The sequence below is a fragment of the Chlorocebus sabaeus genome, chromosome 25, assembly GCF_047675955.1.
Source record: "Chlorocebus sabaeus isolate Y175 chromosome 25, mChlSab1.0.hap1, whole genome shotgun sequence".
Classification (NCBI taxonomy): Eukaryota; Metazoa; Chordata; class Mammalia; order Primates; family Cercopithecidae; genus Chlorocebus; species Chlorocebus sabaeus.
The window spans coordinates 32,625,480-32,646,979 of NC_132928.1; the positions used below are offsets into that span (position 1 = coordinate 32,625,480).

Consider the following 21,500-nt stretch of genomic DNA (forward strand, 5'->3'; position numbering starts at 1 on the left):
CAAGGCTCTAAGTCCTGAGGCTGCAAGGTAAGAGTAGAGCACACAGGCTGATAGGCTACTACTACGTACTACTTACTACTTCTGTGGAGGAAACTGACAAACTAACCAGAAAATTAAGAATAGAAATAAGAGAATTATGGGGACAGAAAGAGCAAGGATCATGCCTAATTCCTGGGTCCTAGTCCCCTACTCTTCTTCTATGGAGGGACTCCAAACACTCTGGAATTTAATAGAACTCAAGCTACTCTGTTATTTTTTAGGTTGTTCTATCTGGAACATGCTGAGGTAAAGACTGAGTTAGAGCAATGAAATAAAATATTTTAAATTGCCATCATTTGTAGAAATACAATATCCAAATTAAATATTAGAATTAATACAGAAATTCAACAAGGTTACTGGAAACAAAATTAATGTATGCAATTAAATCACATTCTTACATATAGGAAGTATAATTATTCAAGCATGCAAGTAAATAAAAGTTTCCATTCATCATACCAGAAAAATCCCATATAAACTGGTGAAGAAATCTGTGCAGTAATAACAAGAAATTCATAAAACCATATGGCAAAGTTTAATGTAAGACCTGAATAAATGAATTGACATATTTTACTTGTGAAAGGAAGAGTCAGTATCAATAAAGTTGTAATTATAGCCAGATTTAAACACTTTATACAATCCCAATCGAAATTATAAATAATCAAATATGAAGTTTAGGAATGTTTTCTCACCAACACACATAGGAAGCTCTGTCCATAGTCCATCAATACAGGTAATCTCGTTATTTCCAATCATTGTATATTCATTTCTGCAATTCACCTCCACTGAAACTCCATGTTGATAGGGAGGGACAGACTGCTGAACATAACCATACTGAAGTTCAGGTATATATCCACATGTTTTCACTTGCTCTAAGAAAATGTAATAAAATGAGTGCTTACTCTGAAAATATTTTAAATCCATTTACATGTATATTTATATGTAAGTGCAAAGTAATAGTAACTGTTCTGTTTAAATGTTAATATGTATTTACCAACACAAGTGGGTAAAGTTGTCCATTTTCCATCCACACATTGTATTTTCTTAGGTCCTTTTATTATAAAATTACTATTGCAATAATATTCTACTACTTCATTGTGTCCATATTCCTCTTTTCTTATCTCCTTAACTTCACCATTGGAGAGCTGAGGAGGTGGACCACACGACTGTACTCGTCCTATTATAAAGAAACCATAAATAATGCTTAAATGGTCTTATAAGTGTAGCAAAATGTGGAGCTACTATATTTTTGACTTAGAAATTAATTACCTTTATATTGCACTTCTATTTTTGGGGACATGTGTTTTTTACAGTGTACATAGTGTATTGACTTCTTTCATTTCCTCAAATATTGACACTTTTCATGATGAACAATTTTGAGCAAATGAAAGGAGAAAGAATGCATAATGAACACTTATAAACTGATTATCTAGATATAAAAATGTTACACTTTGCCCTATTTACTTATTTTTTGTGAAGTAATTGAAAGTAAATGACAGTGAGATTTTAGTCCTAAATTCTTCAGAATGCTATCTCATAAAGACATTTGCCTACTTATACAAAATGTCTTATTACATTTCACCAAATTAATAATATTTTCTTAGTACAATCTTATATCCTCTCTGTATTTAAACATCCTGATTGTCCATCTTTACCAATATTTTGTTGGCTGTTTATTATAATCAGGATATTAAGCTGTACTCTTGAAGATTTTTAAGTAGGTCAATAATCTGAATGCTACATAAAAGTAAATAGTTATCTAACATGTGATATAATATACATATGCAATGTATAATTATAAGTTTTATTAATATCTAGAAATACTTTGACATGGTTTGGCTGTGTCCTTACCCAAATCTCATCTTGAATTGTAACTCCCACAATTCCTACATATTGTGGGAAGAACCTAGTGGGAGGTAATTGAATTATGGGGGCAGGTCTTTCCCGTGCTATTCTCATGATAGTGAATAAGTCTCACGAGATCTGATGGTTTTATAAAGGGAGGTTTCCCTGCACAGGTTCTCTTCTCTTGTCTGCCATCATTCGAGATTTGCCTTTCACCTTCTGCCATGATTGTGGGGTGTCTCCAGCCATGTGAAACTGTGAGATCATTAAAACTCTTTCTTTTGTAAATTGCCCAGTCTTGGGTATGTCTTTATCAGCATTGTGAAAATGGACTAATACATACTTGAAATAATGTGATAAGCCATTTTTGATAAAAATAGTGCCATCTGAAGCAGGTACAAATCATCATTTTTTCTAATGAATAATTCATATATGCAATGACTTATTTTCTTAATTACTTAATAAAATATAATGTTGTTCATACAATATTTTTAAAATGTATAAATTTTTTATTGAGCTAGTTGGAAAAATCCTAACACATCTCAATTCCAGCTACTATATTTTGACCCATAAAATCCTACTATGTATTTTCAAACACAGAAGTAGAATTACTCCTTAAGGACACCTAAATAATGGATGCAACTTAATTACTACAGAACTGCACCCTTTCTCCTTTCTAAATAAAATACTACCTTTGCCATTTTACCACTTTGTCAGATTATAGATGTAATATAAGCTCCAATAGAAATATATAGGCATTATTATAAAAATCAAATTCTTGTTTAATCACTTCTAAAATAAATACTGACCTTTACATGTCGGAAAGTTGGGTGACCACCCAAATTGGTAACATTGAACTGAATCTGGTCCAACTCTTGTAAGATTTTTTCTGCAGGAGAATTTCAACACATCTCCAACTTCGTAGCTTTCTTTTTCTGGCTTAGCATCTACATTTGCTTCTAAAATTGGAACATGACATTCTTCTTCTAAAAATAAAATTAAATGAACATACATTGAATTTTCATTGCAGAAAGAAATTTAATGTGTGCTATATGAAAATAAGATGCAAGGGGCTTCATATACAGAGGAGTATAAAATATATTCTTGCCTTTGAGAAAACATATAAAGTAATTATTTATATCCAATGGCTATATCTAAGACCCCTCAGGCAAATTGGGAAATTGCAGCAAGGTAACATTTTCTAGGAGAATCTCTTCAGGATTGTAATAAGAAAGTCCGTGAAGTTACTAATACAGTAAATTATTTCATTTGTTTAACTAGCAATATGAGTTTTAATTTTGTTGTTTAATAAATAAGTTTAATAACATTATTTGTTTATAATACAGAATATGAAGGTTTTTTCACACTTAAATCACAAAAAAATCCTTCAAGTAACAAAATCAAATTGCAACATATTTAATTACTTTTTATAAAATAAAAAAAAAGATGTATAAAAAGCAGATATGTGGGCCGGACATGGTGGGTCATGTCTGTAATCTCAGCACTTTGGGAGGCCAAGGAGGGTGGATCACCTGAGGTCAGGAGTTCGAAACCATCCTGGCAAACATGTTGAAACCCTGTCTCTGCTGAAAATGTAAAATTTAGCCAGGCACAGTAGTGGGTGCCTGTAGTCCCAACTACTAGGGAGGCTGAGGCAGGAGAATCACTTGAACCCAGGAGGCGGAGGTTGCAGTGAGCCGAGATCGCACCACTACACTCCAGCCTGGGTGACAGAGTGAGACTCTGTCTCAAAAAAAAGTAGATATGTGAAACACCAAAACAGGATACAACTAATAAATGTTAAGTTGAAGGGAATATTAAAAAGCAAATTATTCTCAATTTTACAAAAGGGTAACTAAATATCAAAGACTTTTAAAAAACCCATCTAGGTTTTTTGAATCTTTCCATTATACTCAACTCTATCACTAATATGTTTGTAAAAACTAACTCATTATGAATATATTCTGATTCAATTAGAAATAGATATGTATATGAATATGTGTGTAGTTTTATTATTTAATAATCTTTCTTTAAAGATTAGTTTATATAATTATATATTCTTATGTAAAAATAATTGACATTCAAGACAAATGAAATAATCTGAAGAAATCAAGCATACACAAAAATAAAATTGAAATATTTTCTAACAAATAATCTCATAAATATTTTCAAACTAGCTAGTTTTATGTACTGTTATTGGCACTTTAATGTATTGATCACAGTTTACTTGAGCAAATCCCAAGAGAATGTGCCTTATTTCGATAAAATAAAATGTGTATCCCTAAATCTCTGTTTTTTATTCCAGTATTTTGCGTGGCAGCTCTTTATTGGTTGTTTATAGTCCTTTTTTTTTTTTTTTAAATCTAATTGTTAAAGACAAAATGCCATTGAAAATAATTGATCTTAATTCTGTTCTAAGATGGTCGAATAGGAACAGCTCTGGTCTGCAGCTTCCAGCGTGATAGATGCAGGAGATGGGTGATTTCTGCATTTCCAATTGAGGTACCTGGTTTATCTCACTGGGACTGGTTGGACAATGGATGCAGCCGATGGAGGGGAAACCAAAGCAGGGTGGGACATTTCTTCCCTGGGAAGTGCAAGGCGTTGAGGGATTTCCCTTTCCTAGCCAAGGGAAGCTGTGACAGACTGTACCTGGAAAATCGGAGCACTCATGCACAAATACTGTGCTTTTCCAGTGGTCGTAGCAAATGGCACACCAGGAGACTGTATCCTGTGCCTGGCTTGGTGGGTACCATGCCCACAGAGGCTTGCTCACTGCTAGTGCAGCAGTCTGAGATTGACCTGTGATGCAGCAGCCTGGCAGGGGGAGGGGCACCGTCATTACTGAGGCTTGAGTAGGTAAACAAAGCAGCTGGGGAAGCTTGAACTGGGCAGAGACCACTGCAGCTCAGCAAGGCCTGCTGCTTCTGTAAACTCTATCCCTGGGGGCAGGGCATAGCTGAACAAAAGGCAGCAGAAACTTCTGCAGACTTAAATGTCCTCGTCTGACAACTCTGAAGAGAGCAGTGGTTCTCCCAGCACAGTATTTGAGCTCTGAGAAAGGACAGACTGTCTCCTCAAGTGGGTCCCTGTCCCACATGTGGCTTAACTGGGAGACACCTCCCAGTAGGGGCCAACTGACACCTCATACAGGTGGGTGCCCCGCTGGAATGAAGCTTCCAGAAGAAGAAGCAGGCAGCAATCTTTGCTGTTCTGCAATATTTGCTGTTCTGTAGCCTCTGCTGGTGATACCCAGGAAAACAGGGTCTGGAGTGGACCTCCAGCAAAATCCTACAGAACTGCAGCTGAGGGACCTCACTGTTAAAAGGAAAACTAACAAACAGAAAGAAATAGCAGCAACATCCACAAAAAGGACATCCACAACAAAACTCCATCTGTAGGTCACCAACATCAAAGACCAAAAGTAGATAAAATCACAGAGATGGGGAGAAACCAGAGCAGAAAAGCTGAAAATTCTAAAAACCAGAGTGCCTCTTCTCCTCCAAAGGATAACAGCTCCTCACCAGCAATAGAACAAAGCTGGACAAAGAGTGACTTTGATGCACTGACGGAAGTAGGCTTCAGAAGGCTCGTAACAACAAACTTCTCCAAGCTAAAGGAGGATGTTCAAACCCATTGCAAGGAAGCTAAAAACCTTGAAAAAATATTAGATGAATGGCTATCTAGAATAAAAAGTGTAGAGTAGACCTTGAATGACCTGATGGAGCTGAAAACCATGGCATGAGAAATACGTGATGCATGCACAAGCTTCAGTAGCTGATTTGATAAGGTAGAAGAAAGGGTATCAGCGATTGAAGATCAAATTAATGAAATAAAGAAAGAAGAGAAGTTTAGAGAGAAAAGAGTAAAAAGAAGTGAACAAAGCCTCCAAGAAATATGGGACTACGTGAAAAGACCAAATCTACATTTGATTGGTGTACCTGAAAGTGAGGGGGAGAATGGAATCAACTTGGAAAACACTCTTCAGGATATTATCCAGGAGAACTTCCCCAACCCCCAAGGAGGAGCTGGTACCATTCCTTCTGAAACTATTCCAATCAATAGAAAAAGAGGGAATCTTCCCTAACTCAGTCTATGAGGCCAACATCATCCTAATACCAAAGCCTGGCAGAGACACAACAAAAAAAGATAATTTTAGACCAATATCCCTGATGAACATCAGTGCAAAAATCCTCAGTAAAATACTGGCAAACCGAATCCAGCAGCACATCAAAAAGCTTATCAACCATGATCAAGTCAGCTTCATCCCTGGGATGCAAGGCTGGTTCAACACAGGCAAACCAATAAATGTAATCCATCACATAAACAGAATCAATGACAAAAAACACATGATTGTATCAGTAGATGCAGAAAAGGCCTTTGACAAAATTCAACAGCCCTTCATGCTAAAAACTCTCAGTAAACTAGGTACTGATGGAACATATCTCAAAATAATAAGAACTATTTATGACAAACCCACAGCCAATATCATACTGAATGGGAAAAAACTGGAAGCATTCCCTTTGAAAACTGGCACAAGACAGGGATGCCCTCTCTCATCACTCCTATTCAACATAGTGTTGGAAGTTCTGGCCAGGGCAATCAGGCAAGAGAAAGACATAAAGGGTATTCAATTAGGAAAAAAGGAAGTCAAATTTTCTCTGTTTGCAGATGACATGATAGTATATTTAGAAAACCCCATCATCTCAGTCCAAAATCTCCTTAAGCTGATAAGCAACTTCAGCAAAGTCTCAGGATACAAAATCAGTGTGCAAAAATCGCAAGCATTCCTATACACTCATAACAGACAAACAGAGAGCCAAATCATGAGTGAACTCCCTTTCTCAATTACTTCAAAGAGAATAAAATACCTAGGAATCTAACTTACAAGGGATGTGAAGGACCTCTTCAAGAAGAACTAGAAACCACTGTTCAATGAAATAAAAGAGGACAAAAACAAATGGAAGAACTTTCCATGCTCATGGATAGGAAGAATCAATATCATGAAAATGACTATACTACCCAAGGTAATTTATAGATTCAATGCCATCCCCATCAAGCTGTCACTAACTTTCTTCACAGAATTGGATAAAACTACTTTAAAGTTCATATGGAGCCAAAAAAGACCCCGCATTGCCAAGACAATCCTAAGTCAAAAGAACAAAACTGGAGGCATCATGCTACATGACTTCAAACTATACTACAAGGCTACAGTAACCAAAACAGCATTGTACAGTATCAAAACAGAGATATAGACCAATGGAACAGAACAGAGGCCTCAGAAATAACACCGGACATCTACAACCATCTGATCTTTGACAAACTTGACAAAAACAAGAAATGGGGAAAGGATTCCCTATTCAATAAATGGTGCTGGGAAAACTGGTTAGCCATATGTAGAAAGTTGAAACTGGGTCCCTTCCTTATACCTTATACAAAAATTAATTCAAGATGGAATAAAGACTTAAATGTTAGACCTAAAAACCATAAAAACCCTAGAAGAAAACCTAGGCTTTACCATTCAGGACATAGGCATATGCAAGGTCTTCATGACTAAAACACCAAAAGCAATGGCAACAAAAGCCAAAATAGACAAATGAGATCTAATTAAAGAAAAGAGCTTTCTACACAGCAAAAGAAGCTACCATCAGGGTGAACAGTCAACCTACAGAAAGGGAGAAAATTTTTGCAATTTACCCATCTGACAAAGGACTAATAGCCAGAATCTACAAAGAACTTAAACAAATCTACAAGAGAAAAACAACCCCATCAAAAAGTGGGCAAAGGATATGAATAGACACTTCTTAAAAGAAGACATTTATTCAGCCATCAGACACATGAAAAAATGCTCATCATCACTGGACATCAGAGAAATGCAAATCAAAACCACAATGAGATACCATCTCACACCAGTTAGAATGGCAATCATTAAAAAGTCAGGAAACAACAGATGCTAGAAAGGATGTGGAGAAACAGGAACACTTTTGCACTGCTGGTGGGAGTGCAAACTAGTTCAACCATTATGGTAGACAGTGTGGCGATTCCACAAGGATCTAGAACCAGAAATACCATTTGACCCAGTGATCTCATTACTGGATATATACCCCCATAGGATTATAAATCATGCTGCTATAAAGACACATGCACATATATGTTTATCGTGCTAGTATTCACAATAGCAGACTTGGAACCAACCCAAATGTCCATGAATGATAGACTGGATTAAGAAAATGTGGCATATATACACCATGGAATACTATGCAGCCATAAAAAAGGATGAGTTCTTGTCCTCTGCAGGGTCATGGATGAAGCTGGAAACCATCATTCTGAGCAAACTATCACAAGGACAGAATACCAAACACTGCAAGTTCTCACGCACAGGTGGGAATTGAACAATGAGAACACTTGGACACAGGGTGGGGAATGTCACACACTGGGGTCTGTTGTGGGGTGGGAGGTAGGGGGAGGGATAGCATTAGGAGAAATACCTAATGTAAATCACAGGTTAATGGGTGCAGCAAACCAATATGGCACATGTTTACCTATGTAACAAACCTGCATGTTGTGCACATGTACCCTAGAAATTAAAGTATATATATAAAAAGAAAATAATTGATCTTGGCCGATGTAGTATTTCCAGCTGCTTTATTCGTATATCGTTATTGCATGGTCGTGTAAACGGAATGACGACCCCCATATATGGCACTCTACTAATCCCTGCAACATGGATTACCATACTTGTAAGATATTACCTTACATGAAAAAACAGACCGTGCAGCTAAGCTGTCATCAGGAGTCTAGTTGCCCTGAAACTTTATTAACTCTCCACGGTGTTCGTGAGCTATCATTCAACCTTGGACATAGAGTGTTCTGCTGAATTCTTCCACTTTGGAGACTCTGACTTCATCCATCTACTCTGATAACCTCAATATGTTGTCTTGTGCTTTTGGAATAAGCAGCGGGCAGAAAGGGAAAGGTAGCAATATTCTGAGAACCTGAACAAAAAGATGTGCTTTTTCTGATTAAATAAAATCTGCCAAATTTTGAAACAAATTCATTCTGACAACTGTGTTTCTAAATGTCATTGCCCACTAAGTGGAACCAGGACTTATTGGAGGTATGGCTGATTCCAGTTCTGGGGCAGTGGAAACATGACTTAAGTCTTAGATATTTTTTTGTGTCACAAAGCAACCGAATTGTTCAAAGACTAACAAAATCTTACAGACTGCACATAGAGCCAGCTTGTATGGGTTACAGCTGGTCAAACTTAATTTGTCAAGCTTCTAAAATATAATTGTTGGGCTGACAATAGCCATCATCTCTCAAAATGAAGAGAGCTTGTTCATGACATGAACAGGTATGGATAAGAGAAAGCGTGGAAATATTTATACCATAATTGAAGCCTATAAATTTTGAACCCTTTTCAATCACTGGAATTTTCTAGTTTTGGTAACATTTGTTATTTTATTTCTTTTTGCAAATGTTAATAATGTTTTAACCCCTTGTAATTGAAAGAGACCAGGACTTAACTGTTTACTGAAAAAGTATCACAGTTCCAGCTGTTTTAAAAAGACTCCATTTCTAGAGGTTTAAATTTCATTTTGCTTTACTTTGTTTTGTTTTTCTAGTGGGGAAGGTTCTCACTCTGTTGCCCAAGTTGGAGTGCACTGGTGCAGTCATAACTCACTGCAGCGTTGAACTCCTGTTTCAGCTTTGCCAGTGGCGGGGACTACGGGTGCACATCACTGTGCCCAGCTCTAGAGGTTTGAATTTAAGAATTGAAGATGTAGAATAATATTTGATAACATACCATCTTTTGAAAAACATACCATAGATTTTATTTCTTGGTAGGATGGAGTAGTTGCTATTAACATATCATCCCACTGAAAAAAAATTTAGAAAATTTTACAAAATTTATTTTAACGCTGGAAATCACCCAGTACAGGACTGTGATGACTGAAAAAAGGAAAAAACCCTCAATACCTCAAAATAATAAAGCAAAGTCAATGACAGCCCCAGCTGTGTGTTGGGAGGCCTTTTCGGGACTGCGCAAGGAGGGAGAAACCAGGAAGAACACAGTGGTCTTCTTTAGTTGAGACTAGTAAGGTCAGTCTCGGAGACTGTGGTGGCCAGAAGTTACTGAACATAGTAGCAGAGAGAAAGTATTATGAAGAGAAAGAGCTATGGAAGTTTCCTTAAGTTTTTGGTTGAATACGGAGCTGTGCAAGCATAGGATGGAATCGCATTGGGCTGGGCAAAGAACAATTACTGAAGAACTGTAAAGACGAAGAATTACAAGAGTTCACACAGGACTGGGAGTTGCCATCATTTATACCACAGACTTGCAAAAGAATCGTTTCCCAAGTTCTAAGCTGCTCACAAATAAACATACCTCTCAGAAGTACGGACTTTTTACAACTTAGAAAATGATTTATTGACTCAAACATATTAATTTAAATAAATACTAAAAACTTCCTTATAAGACATTTTAACTGTAATTGGACTTATTTGCACTTTAATATCTCAGTTTTGTAACTATTTATTGTGAACTAACTTGATAATATAAACAACAAACAGATGTTACATTAATGGATTATCTTCAAAGTGTATTCTCTAATATTTCTTCTTCTTATGTACATTTGATTTATATAGGTAGGCAAACTATGTTATTGCACATCTACTTAGACAAAATTGGAACTGAAAATCAAATAAATAATGATAGAAGTAGTGGTGAAACCTATATTTAACGTGGTGAAACCTATATTTAACCTATATTTAATCTATAAACAATAGACGTATTTCTTTAAATAATTAGCAAAACTGAGAGGGCAGTATTTTGCTTACTAGTGAAGCTGCATTTGGGAGGAGTGGACCAGCCCCGTTCTACACATGAAATGCTTTTCTCCTTGTTTTGAAGGCTGTATCCTCTGTTGCAAACAATTTGTACAGTATCACCTTCCAGATGTATTTGTCCTGAAGATTCAGAATGACCATTTCTCACAAAAGGAAAGGAACACATTCCTAAGGACCAAAAATTGATTAATGTACAAGATGGAAGTAGTAAAAAAAAGTGCATTTTAAAATATTTTATTAAGAAAGGAAAACTTTGAAAACTGACATAATGTATAAATTTTCAAAATAATTTAGGTCATGCTATTGTATAAATGACGAAATATATTTTTGTTTCTATATATGTACATATAGAAGAAAGGTAATATTTCATATTGTTGCTGTATGGTTTTTATAACAAAATATCTTGTGTTTATAAACTCTTCTAGGGACAAAACCATATCTTCATATAAATATTTCTCACAATTTCCATAAACGTTTCTTACAAAAGGAGAAAGATCATTACTATGTCCTTTGTTGCCTCATCTAATCTCTCTCCCATTGTTTTTCTTTTTTAATACACCTGTTGTCATTGGAGTCTGGTCTCTATATTTACTGGAGTATTAATATAGCTACACTTTGAAGGACCAAATAAATGATTTATTGAAAATATAAAAGTTAAAATACCAAACCTTACCTTGCAACATGCAAGAGAATGGTAAATTCAAAACAAAATATCTATACAAAATGACTTATTTTAAAGGAAAACTATGATCAGGCTGCTGCCAAATGAATATTAGTAAAGAAATATTAGCAGTCAAGTACATTAATCATCAGTCTAAAACAATTAATATATTTCAACATGTAGAGAATTTCCAGGTAATGCAAGACAGTTAATATGTTTATTCTTCATTGATTCTCATAGGAGGCATCTCAGACTAGGAGGACTACATCTCCCATCTTTCCAGCTCCTCTGGTCACTGCCCCTGTGATTATCAAGACCTTATGAACTTGTCTGGCACATCCTTCTTTATTCACTGAATGACATCCATTTAATGAACAGGGCATTTACTCACTGAGACACTTTGGTGTTGGTGACCATCCTTCTTCTGTGCATGTTATGCGAGTCCAAAAGGATTTTGACGGAGACACAAAATTATATTCACAGGAGTAATAGAAAACTTCCCCTATAGGAACTTGGGAAAATGGCTTATAATTTTCTTCATCATACAGAAATCCATGGCGTATTTTTGGAAAATCACAAAGTGTTGCTGGGAAAAATAACACAAAACTGAAGAATTAAATAAAAAGCTACACTAATGAATCACTAGATTATATTTTAATCATCTCATTTATAGTTTTGTTTTTCATTCAACTTAAATGCCTTTAGCTTAAATGCTTTCCAGTGTACTAATTTGGAATGAAGAAAGATCACTAAGTAACAATACAAGAGTATTTAAGGAGGTCATTTTGTTTTGTTTTGTTTTTTTTTTTTTGAGAGAGAGTTTCAGGTTTCACTCTTGCTGCCCAGGCTGAAGTGCAATCGTGCAAATCTTGGCTCACTGCAGCCTCCACTTCCCAGGTTCAAGCGATTCTCCTGCCTCAGCCTCCTGAGTACCTGAGATTACAGGTGCCTGCCACTACACCCGACTAATTTTTTTGTATTTTTAGTAGAGACAAAGTTTCACCATGTTGGCCAGGCTGGTCTTGAACTCCTGACCTCAGGTGATCCATGCGCCTTGGACTCCCAAAGTGCCGGGATTACAGGTGTGAACCACCATGCCGGACCGAGGAAGTCATTGTTAATAAATATAAAATTTATATTTTGGAGTGATATGAAATCTGAACTCTTCTGCAATGTCTTCCAGAACAATATCCTCACACAACAATTTAAGAATGAAGGCAGACTGTAAGAGTGGCCAATCTCCCTGATCAGTGTCGTGTACAGTAGAGGAGTGATAGGATTACTCTCAGCTCTCAGATTTCTTTCTTTTTCTATACTCATCGACTGTCATAGGTATCTCCACCAGAAAAATCTGTCCTATTTTTTTTTTCTGGTTCAGTAAAAATGTTGGGTAGGTAATTTGATTTTTTGTTTATTAATATTCTGATTACTTTCTGGTTACAAAGTTTATATAGTTTTTGTGGAAATAATTTAGAGAGTATAAGAAAATCACTAAGAACAACTCAACCAAGATAAAATTAAAGCTAAATTCTGGTAATTGCTGTATATATAAATGTTTGTTATACTGCAGGTCCAAAACATCTGAAAAAGAAAAAACAATAAAAAGATAATAAAATGATAAAATAATGCAATTAAAAATACAATATAACAATTATTTATATGGTATTTACATTATATTAGATATTATAAATAATCTAGAGATTATTTAAATTATATGGGAGGATGTGCATATGTTATATGCAAATACTACACCATTCTCTCTTAAGAGACTTGAGCATCTGTGGATTTTGTTATCTGCTAGGGGTGAAAAGAGACCTGGAACAATTCCTTGAGGATACTAAGGATACTGAGGATACTACTGGATATATGTATATAGACACTTCCACATACATCCATACCCACTGTGGTGCAAGATATATTAAAACAATGTAGAAAATGGGTGAAATCTTCATGTTTTGACTCTATTTTTTGTGTATATATATTTTATATGTATACACATATTTTTTATTAGACTTAATTTTTATTTACAGTTTTTTCACAGTAAAATTGAGTGGAAGTAACAGAGATTTCCTATATAACACTTCCTCTTCCCTGCCACACGAATAGTCCCCTTCCCCATCAATATTATTGTCATTCAAAGTCCATAGTTTACATTGGGGTTTACTCTTGATATAGTACATTCTATGGATTTGATGTACTTTATCTTTCAATGTTTTTTTAGCTCAAGATATTTCCTCAATATAGTGTGCTCATTTTTTAGCTCAAGATATTTTCTCAATATAGCATTGCTGCATAAGAAATTGTTTTGCTTCTCACCTTATTTAGAAAAAGCATGCAGAAATTCAGCTGACAATCGAGGGAAATTTCTCTTTTTAATCTACCTAGAAGTAATATTTAATGTTGCACAATATTTGAAATGCTTCTTGTGGTATTTAACCTTGTGAAACTTTAAATTTATTACCTAACTGTTTAAAAATTGACATTAGATAGTTTTGGATAAGATATTGAGGGAAAGACTCCCTCGTGTCTTGATAGTATTAACCTATCATAACTCCTTTTAAATATCCTTTGCTCCTCGAAAATTGCAGTTATAGTACTTGATTTTCATACATTTGTACTTACATATTCTTCACTATCCAGAATAACTTTGTTCTCATCATCCAGTTGTATTCTACCTATCCTTCAGAACTTGCTCTACAACACGCATCGTATAACCATTGTGCACATCCGCAATGGTGCTAGCTAAGAGTGTTATTGTCCTTTTGCAAGCTTACCATTACACAATCACCCACTTCAAAAGCAGAAAATAATTTTCCTTGTCTCAACATTCTGATAGAATACTATGAATACATTTCTTCTGGGATATATATACACACACACACACACATACACGTATACATGTATACACACACACACTTATATATATATACAGACATACAGTCATTTATCACATAATGACGTTTTGGTCAGTGACGGATCACTTATATCACAGTGGTCCCATAAGATTATAATGTAGCTGAAAAATTCCTATCAACTGATGACCACCACCACATCACTGTCCAATGTATTACTCACATGTTTGTGGTGATGCTGATATAAACAAACCTACTGCATTGCCAGTCATATAAACAATAGCACACACAATTATGTATAGTACATAATACTTGATAAAGATAATAAATGACCATGGTACTAGTTAATGTATTTAATGTACTATAGTTGTTATCATTATTTTATAGTTCACTTCTTCTACTCATTTAAAAAAATAACCGTAAAACATCCTCAGGCAGGTCCTTCAGGAACTATTCCAGAAGAAACCTTTGTTATCACAGGAGAGGACAGCTCCATGTGTGTTACTGCCCTGAAGACCTTCTAGTGGAACAAGAGCGGAGGAGGAAGACAGTGGTACTGACGATCCTGACCCTTTGTAGGCCGAGGTTAATGTGTGTGTTTGTGTCTGTGTTTAACAAAAAGGTGTAGAAGGTAAATAAATAAAAAAAAATTTTAAAGATAAAATCTTACAGAATAAGAATAGAAAGAAAAAAGTATTTTGTACATCTATACAAGGTGTGTTTTAAGCTAAATGTATCACAAAAGAGTTACAAGTTAAAAAATTTTCAGTTGATAAAGTAAAAAGCTTACCATAAATTAGTGTATTATTGAAGAAAAGTTTAAAAATAAATTTAGTCTGTCATGGGTGCACCAAAAGCTCAGTAATTAGCACTAAAGAACTTATCCATGTAACCAAGAACCACCTGCTCCCCCCCAAAATATTGAATAAATATATAAATAAAATAAATTTACTCTAGCTCAAGTATTCAGTGTTTATGAAGTTTACAGTAGTGTATGGTAATGTGCTAAGCCTTCATATTCACACACCACTCACTCAGTGACTTACCCAGAACAACTTTCAGTCTTGCAAACCCTGTTGATGGTAAGAGCCCTATACAAGTCTGCCATTCTTAATATTTTCTATTGTACTTTTATCGTACATTTTCTATGTTTAGATAAACACGTTCTTACATTTGTGCTACAATTGCCCACAGTATTCATACAGTAACATGCTGTACAGGTCTGCAGTCTAGGAGTGACAGGCCATATAGCCTAGTTAGGTAGTAGACTATACAATCTAGGTTTGTATAAGTACACTCCGTTATGTCTGCAGGAGGACAAAATTGCCTAAAGACACACTTCTCAGAATGTTTTCCTATCATTAAGTGATGCATGAGTGTACACACACACACACACACACAATCACCTGTATATAAAACGTTGCAATTTATTTGTCTATTTACATTTTGCTTTTCTTTTAGGACCTTCTAAGTAGTAGGGAGGCATGGGTGGGGTTGTCATATTCTTTCTAGCTTCTTTGCTACAGCATGAAGCACAATATATTGCTTGATTAATGTTTTCCTGCTGGAAGCATGCAGTTTTCTATTTGTACAAAAGTGTTGCTTTCGTGTGTTATTTCTACTGTTTGGTCAGTTTCTAAATAGACACCAAAATAAAAGTGTAACGCACACTTACAGGTCATTTAACACCTAGACAATTTTTAGACAGAATTTCACTAAAGTTTATCCTGGGACTGGACTAAAGTTTGAAATTTTTTTGTTGGATTAGGAATTGTCAAAATTCTACATATTATCCTCATAATTTTCACTTACCTTCCTCTGCTTCCACCCCCATTTAGAAATCCTTGTGTAATGCCATTTGTAACAGATGTTTAAGCCACTTAATAAATATCATAAACACAGACTTAAGAAAAATCAAATACACTCATACAATCACACTCCTGTGATTACAACTGAGTACTAAAAGTGAAAACAAAATTAAATGAATTTCAGGCCCATAGAAATAATGTTTTGCCACATTTGTAAGGGCATATCTTAAAAAGAAAGTATTTTATTGTTCATATTTTTCTCTTATGTCAGGACTGAGAAGAAAGTGTTCAAAAAAATTTAAAGATCTGTAAACATTAGAAAGCAGTAAAGCAGTAAAAGAAAAACTTTCTGGAAATCAAAGAGTATAGCACAATGACTGAAACTCCAGGTACACACATAGTTTAATCAGTATCCTGGACCCTGTTAGAGATTTTGTTTGCAATTCTTTTGATATGGTGGCTTTAATTTTCACATGAAATAAAATAGGATAGTTTATAATGTTATAAGAACCAGTATATAGTATTAATAAAGAGGTGATATATTATTTCACTTTTGAAATTTGTGGAAGAGCTCAGAAGAAACAGTTTTTTGGCAGTTCACTGGTTTACATATAAAAATAATACTTTCTATTGTTTCATTAAAATATATTTCCCTGTTGAATTATAATTAGACTGAAATGATAATTCCTTCATTTTAATAACATTTAAAATTTAAATTATCAAATCTATGAAAATAAAATTATAAAGACATATTGAAGATGGCCAAATCTTTTTGGGGTTGATTTTTCCAGTCAGTGGCATTGCGGAGTTTATGCAGAATTACATTAATATTTCACCTTGTCACCTTTATTATAGCAGATTTTCTCTCATTTGATTTCTCTTTACATTATCTATTTGGTGACCATTTACCCTTTGCAAACTAGAGAATGAAGAGAATTAACTTCATTTTATTTTCCTACTAATTGCATGTTGGAAAATATTTCCAGAAAATAGATGAATATTATGATACCCTTTCAAATTATCCTCAGCTATTTATTCATTTAAAAATAATCTTATGCATATACACACACAATCAATAAATACATTTGAAAAGGAACTAAAATATTCGGATCTGTTTTCAACTTACCTTCTCCCCCAACAGTGGATACCCATGAGATTAGGATTACACTGAATAAGAGCAACATGCTTGGTAGTCCCAATCACATATAACTAAAAGTACTCCAGTGATGGTGGTGTTACTTTAAATTAACAGTTATGAACATGACTTTTTATTTCAGTATACTAACGGGAAGCTACTTTAGTAAATCCCTTTGTGGAAAATATCAAAGTTCATGGAGGGTTGTGTGAAATAAGCAAATAGTGTCTAATCAGTGTTTTCACAAAAATGTTCTCAACTCATTATGTAATGTTTATTTGAGCAAAATAACTGCTGTTCAATTTCCTTGTTGTAGTCACCGAGTCTCTGAGTTTGGAATAATCAGAAATAACTGTTTAGAGGAGACAGGAAGCTCCCCCCTGCCTTTTTTTCTTTTTCTTTTTTTCTAGCCAAGGGTTCAGCTGTTTCAAAAGGCAAGCAAGTGCAAGTCATCACTCCTCATCTTAATACAACATCACTTTTGTAGTCGTAAATTTCTTTTAAAACTGGCACTAATAATTAGGTACATTCTTAACAGTTTTCATATTTCATAAACTATAAAAGGTCTAATCAAGAATAATTTTTGCCAAGTAACGTTTCCTGAAATGTTTAAAGGAACAAAATTATAATTCAAAATCATTTTGTTCAGGTGGGACTTTGAGAATGGCTTTGGGAGGGTCTTGGTATATTCACTCCCCACCAAATGGCAGCAATAAAACTGGATACAATTTTAAAAGTAACCACTGGTTGTCTCTGGAAACTGGTCAAACAGTATAATGTTAGGAAATATTTATTCCAGAAAGTCTCCATAAAATTCAGTGAAAGAGAGCGTTGCTTTCATCCACCTCTGTCTCGCAGCCCAATTCTGTGGCTCAGAAGTTGAACCCTGGATGGGCAGGCAGTCCATGGGGACTGGAAGCTCTGCTCCCTTGCTGGAGAAGAGTGACTTTATAGCTTGGAAAGGTCCACACCTGAGGATCCTATTGAATACAAAGAGATTACAGTAGGAAACAATCAGAGAAGACGAGTATGTCTAGAGGATAGTAGCTGAAGCAAGCAAAAAGTGCCCAGCCTGTGAGAAATTTAACATTTAATGGGGAAATATCGAGAAATAGACAGCCTAATGATCTCACTAAGATGAAACTTACTGACAGTGGTTCAGAAGTCAATGGGAATGCACATAGCTATGTCCAATCAAGAAACTAGAGAAGTCCCTGTGAGATATTAGTAGTCTCCACTATTGATTCTAGTCTATCTAAACCTTGTCATTTCCAATTACTACACTACCTAAAATATCTAAATATTAAGCATCACACTCTAGACCATTTCAACAATCTTTTTAGCTCACTTTACTAAATTTGTTCTAAACATTCAATGACCCTGACACTTTTTCACTATTCTTTTCCCTTCACTTTCTCTCTTCCCACCACATCTAAATTAGATTCCGTGGCTCATCACTGTAAGTCAATCCCTTGCACACACTCTCCTGCCCATTCCTTCCTTTCTATCTGTAATCCAAGTCTTAGAAAACCTCAGTCCTTTGCAAATAAATTCTCTGCTTGCCCCGTCCCTGAATTGAAGCACCAGAGTGTGTCTGCAAGAAAAACAAAGGCAACTGTGTTGACTTGCCTTGCTTTAAATTAATGATCATGGTCCTAAATAATTTTGACACTGCTTTTCCCCTCCCCTATTTTCATTATCTCCCTCCTTAACCACCAGTCCTCACCTTGCACTTTGCTAATGACTTCATTTATTTTTTCATCTAGATATAGAAGCAATCAGAAGAAAACTACCTGCTATTCATATGCATCTTTTTCTGCATTGTCTCCTGTTTCACTGGATGTTGATCTTTACTCCTATCTTGTTATGGTCTCTACCAGATTTGATCCCATCTTTTCTATGCAAGGATTTTGCTCTTTCAATTATTCCTTCTCACCTGTATCATTAATTTCTCCATTTTCCAAATTATTTCCACCAATATGCAAACATACTAAACATCTTTCATTGTAAAGAGCAAAAACAAAAGCTCAAAAAATTGTTCGTAGAATCCAAATCTCTTTCTAGTAATCTAATTCACTTCTCATTTTATAATACAATGACTCTAATATGTTATCTACAATCTCTACTTTAATTCAGTTTTTCATTCCCACCACCGCACTTAAACCCCTCTTGTAACAGTCACCAATGTCTTCTTCAATCTAATCAAATCCATTGGTCAAAACTGAATACTCAGAACAATTTCATGACTTTCCCCTTCCATTTGGAAATACCTGATTCCCAGGGTTTATGGAACACCACATTCTCCTGGTTTCTCTTCTGTCTCAAAGGCTTCACCATCTCAGTCTTTTGCTGGCTTCTTCTAATCTCTCTGACCTTTAAATAATTGGTTTGTCTGAATCTAGGGGATGTTATCATTTATTTGTAAGCACAGAGTTAATTTTCACAGAGCTAGTGCTGATTTTTAGTTGAATTAACCCTATCTTCTCTTGTCTATTTTTTTTTGAAGCCCAGTACTCAACAATTATTCTCCTTTTATTTGCTGAATATTTCTTCTAATTTAGAAACCTAGATTGCCCTTTTTTGTTTGTTTCCTATTCCGAGTAATTTCAGGAGATTATGCCTCCCCCCACAGAAACATTGGCAATAAATAAAAGAAGGAAACTATACTTGATAAGAGATAAAAGGGCAGGTTAGAAAATAACTTTGTCTTCAATTTTGTGGCCAATTTTATTTTGAAAGATGCTCACTCCACTGTGTCTCATCTCACTTGTTCTTCTGCCATGTGATTTTGCCACGATCCTATCAAGATTTAGAATCAAATTTCCCTCATTTTGAAAATCTGTACTTTTTAGTGGCATGCTTTTGTCAATACAATATAGGCATAATGACTCTGCTAGATATTAGAGAGTTACGGGTTTATATTTTGGAAGACTATCTCTCTGACACTACCTTGGAAGCCTTTTGCTCTTTGGCAAGAAGTTCAATCTGTATGCAGAAGCCATATATAGGTCTTCTGGTTGACAGTCCCAGTAGGTCCAGGCAATCAGCCCAGGTGTCATACATGTGAGTGAAATTTTCAGATTCCAAATCTCAGTTATTTGAGTCCTAACCCATTTAAATCTTTTCACGTGAGGCTCAAATATTGTGGAACAGTTATAAGTCATCACCTCAGGGCCCTGTGTCAATTCCTAACACTATCCTTAAGTATAATAAAATGATTGCTGTTTTATGCCAATAAGTTTCTTACACAGCATTTTAAATCTAGAAAACTGGGACCTCTTTTTTTTTTTTTTTTTTTTTTTGTGGATTCCAAGTTTAGTGCAGGGAAAGTAAATTAAGTCTCAAACTATTTGTTGTTACAAAAAATATGAAAGGGTTAAAAGGCAAATTCTAGCATTCAAATACATATGAAACTGGCTTGTAGAAGTTATTACTGATAAAATTTGAGATACATTTAAGTATCTCAAAGAAAAATTACTGAAATTGGTTATAACTCTTGAATATTCAAAATTCTCATCCTCAAAAGTGCTATAAAATAAAACTTCCCAGTCTATATAATCCAAACAATTTTTATTTTGAAATAATCTTAGATTTATATAATAAGTCACAAAAATAGTACAGAGAATGCCCATGTACCCTTTACCCAGCTTCCTCCAATAACTATAACTTCCTCCATCTCTTACATCTATAGTACAATAATTGAGACCAGGAAATTGACATTAGTACTCTACTACTAACTCAACTATGAACCTTACTGAATTTCACGGTTTTTCCCATGAACTTGCCTTTGTGTTTGTGTATGTGTGTGTGTGGTATATTAATTTTACAACATGTATGCACTCATGTAACCATCACCACAATCAGTCATATGCTGAACTACTCAATCATATACAGAACTATTCTATCACCTCCAGAAAACTCCTGTATGCTGTCCTTTTATGGTCCCTACATTCCCCCACCCCTCATTGCTAGCCATCACTAGTATGTTCTGCATAGCTGTAATTTAGTCTTTTTGAGTATTGTATAAATTGGATTATACAGTAAGTCAACTTTTTGATTTGGATATTTTTCACACAGGATAATGTCCTTGACATGTAGCCAAGTTGTTGCATTATAAATCATTTCTTTTAACTGCTGTGAAGCACTCCATTGTATGGATGTAACATGTTTGTTTATTCTTTCACTCATCTGAGGACATTTGAGTTGCTTCTACTTTTTTGGCTATTACACATAAAGCTATGATGGACAATTTTGTGCAATGTTTTACTTGAATGGCAAACTTGTTCTTAAAGGGTCATATGTTTAGTATT

At 35.0% G+C, this 21,500-nt stretch overlaps 1 protein-coding gene across 1 annotated transcript in view; it reads right to left on the reverse strand.

Annotated features, from left to right (window-relative positions):
* CFHR5 (complement factor H related 5) overlaps positions 1–17,338 on the reverse strand; it is a 29,653-nt gene extending 12,315 nt beyond the window's left edge. The window contains exons 1-6 of the mRNA XM_007989080.3: positions 17,182–17,338; positions 11,787–11,981; positions 10,726–10,902; positions 2,691–2,867; positions 1,031–1,213; positions 729–908 (exon numbers count right to left, since the gene is read on the reverse strand). Coding sequence (XP_007987271.3) covers positions 729–908; positions 1,031–1,213; positions 2,691–2,867; positions 10,726–10,902; positions 11,787–11,981; positions 17,182–17,239 — 970 coding nt within the window. The 5' untranslated portion in view covers positions 17,240–17,338. The remainder of the gene's footprint in view (positions 1–728; positions 909–1,030; positions 1,214–2,690; positions 2,868–10,725; positions 10,903–11,786; positions 11,982–17,181) is intronic.
* Positions 17,339–21,500: the final 4,162 nt, after the last annotated feature.